The sequence below is a fragment of the Prionailurus bengalensis genome, chromosome E2 (genome assembly GCF_016509475.1).
Source record: "Prionailurus bengalensis isolate Pbe53 chromosome E2, Fcat_Pben_1.1_paternal_pri, whole genome shotgun sequence".
Taxonomy (NCBI): Eukaryota; Metazoa; Chordata; class Mammalia; order Carnivora; family Felidae; genus Prionailurus; species Prionailurus bengalensis.
In genome coordinates, this window is record NC_057352.1 from 44,930,552 (window position 1) to 44,944,775 (window position 14,224).

Genomic DNA, 14,224 nt, shown 5'->3' on the forward strand with positions numbered 1-14,224 from the left:
GATCCACTAATTCTTTCCTTTGACGGACTCTTGGCAATATGTACTCCCTTTCAACCAAACTGTAGCTTTATGCAAGATCTGTTTGTCACCAAAATTAATTTGGCCATTTGTTTTTTAATCCTGGAATCAAATGGTATTATGGCAGACACATTCCTAGATAAAGTATAGACTCTTAATTTGAGACTTCTTACCAAAGGCTGTATTTTTGCTGCTGCTTACGGTCAACAGGTAACAATATCAGGAGCAGGTACTTTTTATGGAATTCTTAAAGGGTGGAAGGTACAGTATTGTAAAACAGCATACGACATCCCAGTTAACCCTTACAACCCCCAGTAGAGGCAGAAGGTATCTGAATTTTTCTGAATAGGAAACAGGTTCATGGGGCGCCTGGGTGCTCAGTCGGTTAAGTGTCCAACTTCGACTCAGGTCACGATCTCGCGGTCAACTGGCTCAACTGAGCCACCCAGGCGCCCCTTAACCCCCTCATTTTAAAGGAGAAATAAAAAATAGGGGTGCCTGGATGGCTCAGTCGGTTAAGTGTCCGACTTCAGCTCAGGTCATGACCACTCTGTTTGTGAGTTCCAGCCCCACGTCAGGCTTTGCACTGATAGTGCGGAGCCTGCTTAGGATTCTCTGTCTCCCTCTCTTTCTGTTCCACCTATGCCTCTCTCTCTCTCTCTCTCTCTCTCTCTCTCTCTCTCTCTCTCAGATAAACATTACAAAAATATATAAAGGAGTAATAAAAAATAAAGTAGCAATGATCCATTCCTTGTTCTGAGAAACAGAATAGTAATAACAGCCTGTTATTACATATTGATAGGTGACAGGAATGAAAGCTTATTAGGAATTATCTCAGCCATTTCCTTTTTTAGAGGTAGATAAAATAACATATTCAAAGAATTATCTAATCTTGTCTCACTGTCCCTAAGAAACCGTGGAAACAGATGTGTACTCTTTTTGTTTCAGATTTCATTATCCACAGTAAGTAGATTCCCACTACTTGAGATTTCCTAGATGGTAATTTTCACTCTGCAAGGAACCAGTAAACCTTCAGAGGGATTATTTGAAATGACTACAGCACAGGAGGCACTGAATTTCAATCAATCACATATTTAATGAGTTTCTTCTCAGCAAGGCAATATTTTTGGAATAGAAGGAAATGAAGTCAGTGGGTGGTCCCTGCCCTTCTGTATTTTATAACCTACTTGGGCAAAACAGGCAGGTATACAACAAAATTGTTTAGAGGAAAAATCCCCCCAAAACTGGGTAGACAGTGAAAACTACGATGAGATCTTGCTAGGTGGGAAAGTAGTTGAGAGAGGCAAGGAGGTGTTTGGAAGGATGCCTCAGTAGGGAACATGCAGGACATCATTGGGAGACGCTGACTGGATGAGTTTGGCTAATCTGAAAGTAGTGATGAGAGAGAACACTGAAATTTAGATTCTGATGGAGGACCTTGTGAAAGCAGTTCAATAAATTTGGAATTTTAAATGGATATATTTACAAATAATTTTTTAAATGTTTATTTTGAGAGAGCACCAGCAGGGGAGGGGCAGAGAAAGAGGGACATAGAGAATCCCAAGCGGGTTCCATGCTGTTTTTGCAAAACCCTACTCTGGGCTAGATCTCAGATCATGATCTGAGGCAAAATCAAGAGTCAGAGGCTTAACCCACTGAGCCACCCAGGTGTCCCTAAAAATACCTTAAGTAAAAACTCCCAAATAATCCAAATAGCAATCTTCATTACCTTCTCTGTTCCTAGAGCTAAATATTTTGTTACATAACTTACTATCTTATGTAAGTGCCTTTACTATTTAGTTGGAAGATCTATGACTTCCTCCAGCTCTATTGATCAAAAGGTATTGATACTTTTAGAAATAATTTATAGCACTTCTCTTTTGCTAATAAAGGTGTCTTCAAGTGCCCAACCTCTGGATAATTATGCATGTAAAAGTGTTCAAAATAATGCTTATACTCTAAGGAATCAGCTGTCAAGTGCTCTCTCAAAAGCAGAAATTTCATGTAACTCAGGCCTCTGGGGGCTCACACCTCAGCTGGAGCAAAGCCAGAAACGTCTGTGACTGCAGATGCACTTAGGCACATTGGGACCTGCTGGAACGGGGAACTGGCCTCACTTCAATTGATTTAGGAGAGGATTGGAGGTTTGAGCTTCTGCTGACATTTGCAGCTTGGAAAATCCTGCTCCACTAATTGCAAAGAGGATTCTGCTGTAACGATTTTTTTAGTAAGATACTTTTATCATTTTGAATTCTTTCTTCATTTGGGCTCTGGGTACTTTCCAGTCTCCATTTTTATTGTTTTAACTCCTGGTATAGGAGGCTCTTTGAAAGTTCCTGCCCACACATGAATGTGCATTCATAGAGAGGTGCAAGAACATGGCTCACGAGCTGCAACATGTACTTCATGAGCAAGCAGGTATACAAGACCCTTTTACAGGAATCGGTGCACATTCCCTCTGCTTGTAGCCCTACTCCCAACAAGTGAAAACATGGGGATTGTGCTTTTAGGGCTGAAGGGAAGTTAGAGGGCACCTTGACCTCATGTTTTTGCTGAGATCTGTCTCAGCAGTGTGATTTCTGGATCCTCATTTTCGAGGCTTGAGGTATGTAGTCATGCCCAGGAATCTGGGAGACCTGAGTTTTTTCTCCTTCCTCACTGTGGACTTCGGACCAGAGTCTTTGGCTCTCTGGGCCTCAGTTTCCTCAGCTCTCCCAGCCCATGAAGCTGCAAGGGGGTGGACTACACCACCTTTATCTTTGGATAAAAGCCACTGCAGGCTCTGCAGTGTGCATACAGTTTCTGGGGACACCCACCAACATTTGCCACAGCAAAAGGCCATGACCTCCAGGGCAAGAAGGTTAGATCTATAAGCCAAGTCCAAACTCTTCCATGTTTAATTATATGAAACTTTTCACAGTCCTATCCTTTTACCTCCACTGACCCTATGCTCTGTTCACATTGGATTTCTGACATCTTCCTAAGTAACCATCATCCTGTAAATATCTTTGAGGCCTACCTGTAGTGGCTGCAGGGCTGAAAAAGAAACCTGTCACTCTAGGCAAGCAAATGGGTGATTACAAAGCAGAGTAACAAATGCCTGTATTCTTGTCTCCAGACCTTTCCTTATACAATTCCCTCTGCTACACCTACTCACCTTCTATACCTCTGTGAAGCTGACCCCAAGGCCAAACGAATGTTTCTTTTACTCTGCTCTCAGGGCGTTTTCTACATGTTACTTAACAACACAGTATCACACCAGGATGGTTGGTTCTCCACTCTCCTCCCCCACTAGACCGCCAGCTCTCAACTGTGGTACATTTTATTCAGCTCATCTCCAGGCATCAAAAGGAGCACAGGGCTGAGCACTCAGTAAATACATAATGAACCAATCAATGCAAGAGTGAACGTGCAACCCAGTCTTGCAGATTTGCAAAGTGCTTCTTGAAGCTGATTTTGCTCTCCATGCCGGGGCTGCTCCCTTGAGCTACGCGGTGGAGGTCAGGAGCTTCGGGGGTGGCCCTTGGAGACGAAACGAAGGAGGAGAACCTGAGATGGAGCCCCAAAGCGCTCAGGCTGTCCACATCCAGCGAGCTGCAAAGAACCAGCCTAAGCGCTGCAACTTAACCTTCCGGAAGCAGCTCCGCCCGCCGCTCCCCGCCCCTCCGGACGATGGGCGTGGCCCCTCATGAATAATAAACGACCGCGGGTCGGTGGGGGGGGGGCCGGGCCCGCCCCCTCGGGCGGGAAGGGGGAAGCGCCGAGGCTGCCTGACTGGAATGAGGGTAGCTGCGGCGACTGCGGCGGCGGGAGCGGGGCAGGCCATGGCGGTGTGGACGCGGGCCACCAAAGCGGGGCTTGTGGAGCTGCTCCTAAGGGAGCGCTGGGTTCGGGTGGTGGCCGAGCTCAGCGGAGAGAGCCTAAGCCTCACCGGCGACGCAGCGGCGGCTGAGTCCGAGCCCTCTCTAGGGCCGGCGGCGGCCGCCTTCAACGGCCTCCCGAACGGCGGTGGCGCCGGCGACTCGCTGCCTGGGAGTCCCAGCCGCGGCCTGGGTCCCCCGAGCCCGCCCGCGCCGCCGCGGGGCCCGGCGGGCGAGGCGGGCGCGTCGCCGCCCGTGCGCCGGGTGCGGGTAGTGAAGCAGGAGGCGGGCGGCCTGGGCATCAGCATCAAGGGCGGCCGCGAGAACCGGATGCCCATCCTCATCTCCAAGATCTTCCCGGGGCTGGCGGCCGACCAGAGCCGAGCGTTGCGGCTGGGCGACGCCATCCTGTCGGTGAACGGCACCGACCTGCGCCAGGCCACCCACGACCAGGCCGTGCAGGCGCTGAAGCGCGCGGGCAAGGAGGTGCTGCTGGAGGGTGAGCAGGGCCGACGGGCGGCGGGCGGGCGGCCGGGCGGGCGGCGCTGGGCCGGCCGGCGCTCACTTTGTTTCTTCTATCCTGCCCTTTACGGAGTGGGTCCGGTCCCTCCCCCTCCGCGTCCTCGGCTCCTTGCGCTAGTGGCCCGGCTCCTCCTTGACTCTGCTTGCTAGGGCTTTGAGTATGGAAAAACTGATGGTCCTTGCAGGAGAAGTTGGCTTTCAGTCCCTAAGGAAGACTCGGTTGAGATTTAGTAAAAAGCAGCCGCGCTTGAAGCCCCGCCTCTGCACGATAAGCTGACACTAAGAACTAGGGGGAAACTGAAGGGCTCGAGTCCTGGAGGTCTAGGTTTGCCTCCCGAGAAGTGCCCGGTTGGCGCTTTCTTCATTCACATCTGGCTTCCTGGGGCGAGAGGGTCTGTTAAAATAAATAAATAAATAAATAAATAAATAAATCACCCACACCCATGCCAGTGGTATGCTTGGGCAAACCACCAAAACTACTGGTTAATTTATGGGAATTTAACCCATCATTGGCTCTCAACAATAACCAAAAGAGATCATAGCACTTCATTGAAGACGGAAAGCTGAAACAGCAAGTTCGTGTGGCTAATGAGCCTTGTTTAACAGTGGAGGCTCACGTGTTTGAACATTTACTGCCAACTAGAGTTTTGCCCCTTTTGCACGAGACCGGTGCCAGCTTCCTACCATTCACAGGCATGCTGCTTCAAGGCTTTAAATGAAGCCTGAAATGTTAAATCTCAAGATAGGTTTGAATAGCCACTACTTTTACTTTAAGTGTATAGTGATCCGTAACCTGGATCCTTCGTGATGATTTATGGCAGGCCAAATTAAATCTCATTTCTTTGAAGGACCCATGCATATTGGAGGTGGTGGAGTATTGTAAATGTGATCTGAAAAGCCAGTTGGCTTACTTCAGAAATTGGTGAGCAATTGGCTTTCTTTCACTGGTGATTCAGTCATTCAAGAAGCATTTATTACTGGCTATGTAGACGAGGATATAACAGATAATGTTTCTGTATTTGGTCTCTAGTTGGGGACATGATGGAAAAATGCAAAACAACTTACAAGTTACTGATTATGTAATGCAAACTATATATAAATGCCAAGGAAATGCAAAGTTAGGAAGCAGTGGAAATCAGGATTCGTCAGGGAGGCCTTTTTCAAGGAGCTGAATCTTGAGCCTGGTCTCCAAGGAAGTAATGGACATAGACGGGCAGAGATGAGTCAGGAGGGTATTCCTGGCAGAGGAAGAACAGAAGGGACTTGGGGAATGGGAGGCCAGTCACAAACTGAGAGGTCAGAAGTCCAGCTTGGCAAAGTGATTTTCACTTTTTTTTTTTTTTTTTTCCAAATCTGCTTGTAAATATTTGGGAAAATGTTAGTTTGTATGTGCTCCAAGTGTGAAATTTCCGTGTCCCATCTTTATAATATTCTATTTACAAGTATTATTTATATCTCACTATAGGTGGGACCAGACACTTCTCAGAAATTAGTGTTAATAAATGGAGTAAAATTGTAGACTGTGGCTTGGGTAGTGGGTATATAAAAAAAAAAAAATTGTAACCGGGATGCCTGGGTGGCTCAGTTGGTTAAGCGGTCAAGTCTTGATTTTAGCTCGGGTCATGCATGAGCTCATGGTTGGTGAGTTTGAGCCCCATATCGGGCTCCATGCTGACAATGTGGAGCCTGCTTTGGATTCTGTCTCTGCCCCTCCTGTGCTCTCTGTTTCTCAAAATGAGTAAAAGGAACTTAAAAAAATTATTTTAAAAATTGTAACCTTAAATATGTACCTTGAAATTGGTCTCGATGTGCATTTGGTTATAAATTCTTAGAGCCAGAATTTTTTTTAATGTTTATTTTAGTTTTGAGGGGGGGAGGGGCAGAAAGAGAGGAAGACACAGAATACAAACCAGGCTCCAGGGTCTGAGCTGTCAGCAGAGAGCCGGACTCGGGGCTGGAACCCACAAACCATGAGATCGTGACCTGAGCCAAAGTCAGCGCTCAACTGAGTCAGCCAGGAGCCCCAGAGCCAGAATATTGAAGTAGTACTGTTTATGTAGTACTCGGTGGTAACGGACAGATATTTCATCTCTTTACACCACATATTTTTATTTTTTATTTTATTTTGTAGACAGAAAGCACGAGCTGGGGAGGGTCAGAGAGAGAGGGAGACAGGAAGCAAAAGTGGACCTCACACTGACAGCAGAAGGCCGGCCGATGCAGGGCTCAAACTCAGGAGCAGTGAGGTCGTGACCTGAGCTGAAGTCAGAGGCTTAGCCGACTGAGCCACCCAGGTGCCCCTACACCATATATTTTTTTAAAAACACAGCTTTTGTTTAGGTATATTTTGAACCTGGTATTCATACCAGTTAAATGAAAATCATCTAGTAAATGTTTCCCAGTATTCATTAGTCTAAAATAGGCCACATGTGTTTTTAGAAGGAGGATTTACAAACAGCAGCATAGTAAGATATTTATTGAGTGCCTTTTTACCTAACACACAGGTTCTACTTTATTTTCCTAATTTGTAAAAGACAAGTAGTTTTTGGAAAAAAAAAAAAAAAGGGCAAGTAGTTTTTGTCCTTATATGTGTGTGGAAGTATGCAATTGCACTTTCAAGACAAAGAGATATAAAAATAAAATTATTTACAATATGCAAAATCACTGAAAACAGTCATTTAATTGAAGCAAACATTATTTAAAATCGAGAGCTATTGTTCCATCCAGGTAGGCCACTTCTAAAAGATAGATTTTATGCTTAGCCCTTCAAGTTTTGGAACCGTAGTGTTCCTCCATTAGATGTCTCAAAACTTGAAAAGCTGTCTTAAGCAGCACGGTGATACTCTTTTGTGGTGTGGGCAGGGAATCTTAGGCATGCCCTTGCCACCCCCTGGTAAAGGAAAGCAGTAGTCTCTGGTTGCCTGTGGTTAGGGAACTGAGCTAAAGGGCTCCTTATTATCCCATGGATTTGTCAGGATTATTCATTCATACATCAAACATTACTCAACTCTGCCATGTGTCAGAGGCGCTTGAAGTTCCCTGATTCCTGCCCTCAGGAAGTTTGGAGTTGACATAAGAAAGAGAGGGGAGAAATAACCGCAGCAAAGGGCTAAAGTGATGTTATAATAGAACTCTGGAGAGGACACAAAGGAAGGAGAGATGTATAGAAGACCTTAATGGGGATCAGAGGTTGAGGATGCCTGGGAAAAGGTTGATGGTGAAGCTAAAGTTTCCCCTAAGAGAAAGCTGCCACCAGAAAATACACACAAATGAGAAACATTAGGAAGTTATTCTGCCCGGTGAGGGTAAATACAAGTGAGGACTTTGTGGTCAGACAGACGTGGGTCTGTTTCTGAGTAGTGGTTTGTAACCCCTAGGCAAGTTACTCAACCTTGCTAAGCCTTGGTTTCCTCATGTGAAAAACCAGGATGATAATACCTCCTTCAAAGGGTTGTTATTCATTTGATAGTTTTTGTGCTGGATGCTTTTTTGGGGACTGGGAATATGGCAGTAATCTACAATAACAAAAACAAAACTCTGAATGAGGAAGGTAGGACTGGGTCATGAAGGTATGCTCTGAATTAACACGAGCACTCTCAGAGTAGCCAGGATAACAAGTTAAAATCCAAGGTTCCATTTTACTTGAAAAGAAAAACATGGTAAGAAAAAGAATTACTTTAGGCGAACAGGTTAAGAAATGAGTTTGCGGGGCACCTGTGTGGCTCGGTTGGTTAAGCGTCCAGCTTCGGCTCAGGCCATGATCTCATGGTTCATGGGTTCGAGCCCCGTGTCGGGCTCTATGCTGGCAGCTTGGAGCCTGGAGCCTGCTTCGGATTCTGTGTCTCCCTCTCCCTCTCTGTCCTTCCCCTGCTTGCTTTCTGTCTCTCTCTCAAAAATAAATAGACATTAAAAAAAAAAAAAAGAAAGAAAGAAAGAAATGAGTTTGCATTTCTTAGAAGCAAAGATTCTTGTTTTCCTATTTTCCTAACATCTCTTGTATAGGCCAACATTTTTATTTTTAAATTTGCATTTAGGGGCACCTAGGTGGCTCAGTCGGTTAAGTGTCCAGCTCTTGATTTCAGCTCAGGTCATGATATCATGGCTCTTGAATTTGTGCCCCGCACTGAGCTCCGCCCTGGGCTCTGCGCTGGCAGCGCGGAGACCGATTGAGATTCTTTATCTTTTCTGCCTCTCTCTCCGTCCTTCCTCTGCTCATCTTTTCTCCCTCTCTCTCTATCCCTCCTCTGCTCATGTGTTCTCTCTCTTAAAGTAAATAAATAAACTTAAAAAATTTTGCATTTAGTTTCCTCTTCCTCTGATTTTTTCTTCTTCACATTTACCATTCAGAACATTACCCTTGATTTTTTTCTAATTTTTTTGTTTTCTTTTTCTTTTTTATTTTATTTATTGTTATTGTATATATTTATTTATTTATTGTAGAATCTTACCCTTGATTTTAAATTTTTTTTATTATTTTATTTTTGAGACAGAGAGCATGAGCGGGGAAGGGGCAGGGAGAGGGGAGACATAGAATCCTTAGAAGGCTCCAAGCTCTGAGCTGTCAGCACAGAGTTCGACGCGGGGCTCAAACCCACAAACCGTGAGATCATGACCTGAGCTGAAGTTGGACACTTAACCAACAGAACCGCCCAGGCACCCCCATACCTTACCCTTGATTTTAGCCAAAAGGTCAAGAAGTGATTTTATCACTCAGAACCTTAAAATTTGCTACTCACTGTGTACTTGCAGTTTTAGCTAGTGACTGTTAGCATTGATACTAAGATATGCCATGCAGAGTTATTCAGATTTTAAGCATAAAGAGGTGACTACTCACCTGTCAGATATTAGATGTTGAATTTAGTGTGTCCTGAGTGCTAAAAATAGGGTCTAAGTAGCTTCTAGCATTTATATTTTTTAGGGCTATGAAATAAACTAAGTGAACATAAATTAGACTATACATTGGAAAATGTTCCAGAAGAGGTTAGGGAAGACAGTTTTAAAGTGTTCAACTTAAGGTTTGATATTTTAAGGATGCCTAGATAGCTCACTTGGTTAAGAATGTGACTTTTGATTTCAGTTCAGGTCATGATCTCAGGATTTGTGAGTTTGAGCCCCACCTAAGTCTCTGTGCTGACAGCACAGAGCCTGCTTAGGATTCTCTCTCTCCCTCTCTCTGCCCCTTCCCTGCTGGCATACACACACTCTCCTGCACTCAAAATAAATAAACATTAAAAAAAAGTTTGATAATTTGAGAAATGATCAGTACTTTTGAAGCAATTCTCGTTGGAATATTGTTGGAAAGTCATTTATTGCCTAAATGTAATTCTAAGTTTTGTTATCAAATTTACTGAAAAGAAAATGGTTAAGTGTATAGAGGAAGTGGACTGGCATGAAACGTATCTTGAAAATTGAAAATAATTTTTGTATCCAGAATGGCTTGAGATTTTCAGTGTTCCATATAATATGGTTCTTTGTGTGTGTTAGGGGACATGTAACATATTGCTGACATTACTAGGCTGCTAAGTTAAAGAAGCTAGTTTGGATTCCTATACTGCCAGTTTCTTCAGTGTATGTTGGACAAGTTGGGAGTCTTCTAAGGAAAACATTCTACATTTTCTTTGAGATTTTGTGTGTGTAGTCATTAATTTATCTCTACAAGAACATCTAAATTGTCAGGAAGTTTGTGTTTCTGTGTTCCTTTCTTTTTGTTTAACTAGCCTCATCATGTTTCACTTGAATGATTAGACATGTTTATATGAGAAACTATGTTTTTGTAACCAGTTTACTTCTCATAGAGTCTCGTGCTAAAATATGTCCCCCAAATTATTATCAAAATATGAGAAGTTTATTGATTCTAACATAGAGTGGTTATGAAAATTCTAAGAACATTTTTAGAAACCAAAACCAGGCTTTAATTTAGATCTTAACTGATAACTCAGTAACTTTAATATATTACCTGCTGTGTAATTCTTCCGGGATAAAGGTTGCTTTACTTTGTGATCAAATGTGTGTCTTTGTACATAAGGAATGAGGTACAGCCTGTGGCTGTGGAAGTGTCCAGCTGTTCTGAGCTGACTGACTATTCAAGGATCCAATCACTGTTCCTGGTTAGGTTTACATCCTATCCTAATTGAACAACAAATAATGCCACTTGCTTGCATTTTCCCCTAAATAATATAACAGTGCCTTACGTTTTTATTAACATTTTTAAATTATCTATGCACTTTTATCTGTATTTTCTCATTTGACCTTTACACAGTCCTTGGAAGTGATGGGCATTTTATCTTTGTTCTACAAATGATTACACTAAAGTTCATTAAAGTTAAGTGAGTTACTAAAGGTCTCAGAATTTCCCTTGATTTTTAGAGGAAAAATTTTAATGTTCTTTGGGCAAAAGGAAAAATCTTACCAGGATTTTTTAAAGTTGTAAAGTCTCATCTTCTGGATGAGGAATTAATGACCAGAGAGGTTAAACGACACGTTTGAGGTCAACCAGCTAATTAGTGGTGGAACTTGGACTAAAACCAGGTCATTGCTTTCTGCCTTGTTCTGTGCTACGTACAGCCAGTCACTCAGGTCTCTTAGGATCTCCTGAACATTATCATGTTGCAATGTGTTGTGAGAGGTCAGCGTGCAAAATAAGTTGAAGGTAGTCCCTGGTGTCTAAGAGCTGACACTGAAACTGGAAAGAGAAAACTGCCACACAGAAATTGATCAAATGGGTAGTACTCCCTCTTCAAGAGTTCCCTGAGGGGAATGATCAGTTATAGGGTGGAAGAGCAGAGTGTGCTGTCATGGGGAAAGGACCATTTGATCTGAGGCTTGAGGGACAGGTTGTTTCCCTGTAGATGGAAGTCCTTCCAAATTGAGGGGATAACCTGAGCAAAAGCCAAAATGAACTTGACACGTGATAGGAAGTGAGGAGAATAGGATTGAACTTGGAAGAAAATAAAGCTGGGAAGATAAATTGGAGCCAGATTATGCAAGGCCTTGAAAGCCAGCCAGAGGAATTTGGACCTTTTTCATTCTGTCAGTCAACATTTATTAAGTACCTACTGCAAACAAGGTGTTGTGGTAGATGCCGGGAATTAAAAATTGGGAGTAATCCCCACCCTTTAGGCTAGGAAGGAAATAGTTATAATAGGTTTGTGATAAGTGCTTTAAAAGAGGTGAGAATTTGGTGCCCTAGAGGAGAGAAAGAAGTGCAAAGGAGACAGCGTGTCAAAGGTTGGAAAGTGATAAGTAGCTGGTGTGTTGAGAGAAGTAAAGCGTGGTAGGTAAGGTACGGAAAGTGTGTACTTGGGAAGATGGGCGGAGGCCAGAGATCATCAAGTGCCTTGTGTGCAGTGCAAGCAATGGTCTCTCAGTGGGGCTTATATTTGCTTTTCAACCCGAAAAAAGAATTTGAGCTTTATTAATATTTAATGTATTGGTGACACTTGTTCTCTTAGTCTTACAAGACAGGGCCATTACACATTTGGTACACAAGGTGAAATCTCAAGGGAAGAGTGGAAGCTTCACAAAGCAAAGGGATTGCTAGTGGCGACCTTACTAATTTGTCTGCTCTTGTTTTATTTGTTTGTTTGTTTGTTTGTTTAGTCTGCTATTATATCGCGACTTACTGCAGTTTTCTTGAGCATGATTGAATATATATATTGCATGTGCTTTTAACTAAATTAGTCTTCACAAAATAAATGCCTTAAGATTTGCACAAAGAAACCATGGATTGAAGGCAATTATAACACTATAAACAATAACAAAAAGGCAAAGCCAACATTTCTCCTAATAGGAGCTCTTTGTCACATCTCAAGGTAACCGTATTGTCAAGAAGTCAGCCTAAAAAATGAAATTGCCAAGAAGACTTATTTGAAATGTGGATTAATACATTGTCATTATTAATGAACTTGACCCTAAGAGTATATTCTAGTTTGAATAATGTAGTAACAATGATAGTATGACATCATCAGAAATATGTTAGTGTTTTTATTTCATCTTCATCTCATTCTTTCTTGATTTCTGTATTTTATGGATGTTTAATAATATGCATGTATTAGACAATATTCACAGATTGAGAGTGTAGGCTCACGCTTTTCCTAATGGTGTGTGCTGTCAGAAGCTTTAGGCCTAGGAGCCACCAGGTTAATTTAAAGGGCTTTAAATGAGGTAGTGATGGGGTGCCTTGGTAGCCCGGTCATTTAAGTGTCCGACTCTTGATTTCAGCTCAGGCCATGATGTCACGTTCATGTGTTTGAGCCCCACATCAGGCTCTGTATTGACAGTGTGGAGCCTGCTTGGAGTCTCTCTCTCTGCCCCTCCCCATTCATGTTTTTTTCCTCTCTTTCTCTCAAAATAAATAAACATTAAATAGAAAATACTAAAAATAAGTGAGGGAGTGATGTCTTAGGAAGTTCAGAGGGGCAGATGGAGTGTAGGCGCTCAAGACATGAGGTAAGGGAAAGCAGTTAGGAAGCTGTTGTGACACTATAAGGATATTGAGACTGAAAAATATTGAGATAGAAACAGCAGGTCTAAATGATCGGTTTGGGGACTGAGGGAAAAAGGGAAGTGGAGGAAACTCCTAGATTTCTGGCTTAGGAAACCAGATAACAAAATTGACAGGGGAGGAACTCTGTTTTGGGTGAAGATAAGTTTGGTTTTGGACGTGTTGAATTTGAGTTACCTGTGTGACATTCTGGCACAAAAGTCCAATAGCGGGTCTGGAGTGTGGTCTATAGTGAAGAGAAATGTGAGAACTGAAGGAAGACTTAGGAGATGTTAGGGTAAGGTGGTAATTGATGCCATGAGGATAGATATAATCATCAAGAGAGGATGCAAATAAAAAAGGGAGGTAGAACCAGGATGGAACCCTGCAGAACCCCTACATTTGAAGCAAGGAGTGGGAGGAGAAGAATCTGGAAAGAAATGGTCCAGGAGGTAGGGAGAGAGCCGGGAGAAAATGGTGCTGTGGAAGTCAGTGAGGCAAGAATCTGAAAAGGAGGATGTGATCAGCATCAGAAGCCAAGAAAGTAAAGAACAAAAATGAAATCTGTTGGATTTGGTAATTAGAGAACCGGATCATTAAAGTTCTCATAAGAGCAATTTCAGCAGAATGACAGGAGCAGAAGGCAGTGAATAGACTATGCTTTTTAAAAGTTCTCAGAAAAATCAAAGAAGCAAAGATGGTAACTAGAGTTGAATGAAGTGTCCAAAGAACGTTTTAGTTTTGTAGTTGGTTGTTCTTTATTTTGTTTCACATGGGAAATAATTGGGACATATTTGTAGAGCAAGGAAACAAGGCCAACAGGCAAGGGAAGAGGCTGAAGGGATAGAAGGGGTGGGGAACTGATGCAATCCATTTTTGAGCCAGGAAGTGACATGATGGGAACAGAATTTTGGGTTGGCAGCAGTGGATGATCTGGATCCAATGCAAAGAGGAAAGACAAAAGGTAGGGAAAACTACAGCTGTTAGAGTAAAAAGCAACCCAAAGCAGAGATGATAATCATTGAATGGGGTAGTGGTGGTAGCAGGGAATAGATACGAAGATGCAATTCAGGAAACATAATAAAGCAGATGATTTTTGCCAGGGGTCAGCAGAATCCGCCGGGGACCTTTTTCTACCCAGAAAGCCTCCTTCTCACTGCCTGTGCTCCCAAAGATTTGACACATGTGGAGAATCTCTGGCAGTGCGCTTCTGTTGCTAGCCAGGCATTTGATCCATCAGAGACGTTGGGTGGAAAATTGAGAGCCACTGTTTTCAAGGATGAAATGATGGGCTGCGGGTACAGATTGGATATCATCAATTAGCCCTGAGATTTCTCTCCGG

General features: G+C 43.1%; 1 protein-coding gene across 1 annotated transcript in view; it reads left to right on the forward strand.

The window, feature by feature from the left end:
- Nucleotides 1–3,761: 3,761 nt before the first annotated feature.
- SNTB2 (syntrophin beta 2) overlaps nucleotides 3,762–14,224 on the forward strand; it is a 107,327-nt gene continuing 96,864 nt past the window's right edge. The window contains exon 1 of the mRNA XM_043599528.1: nucleotides 3,762–4,377. Within this exon, the coding sequence (XP_043455463.1) occupies nucleotides 3,798–4,377 (580 nt within the window). The 5' untranslated portion in view covers nucleotides 3,762–3,797. The remainder of the gene's footprint in view (nucleotides 4,378–14,224) is intronic.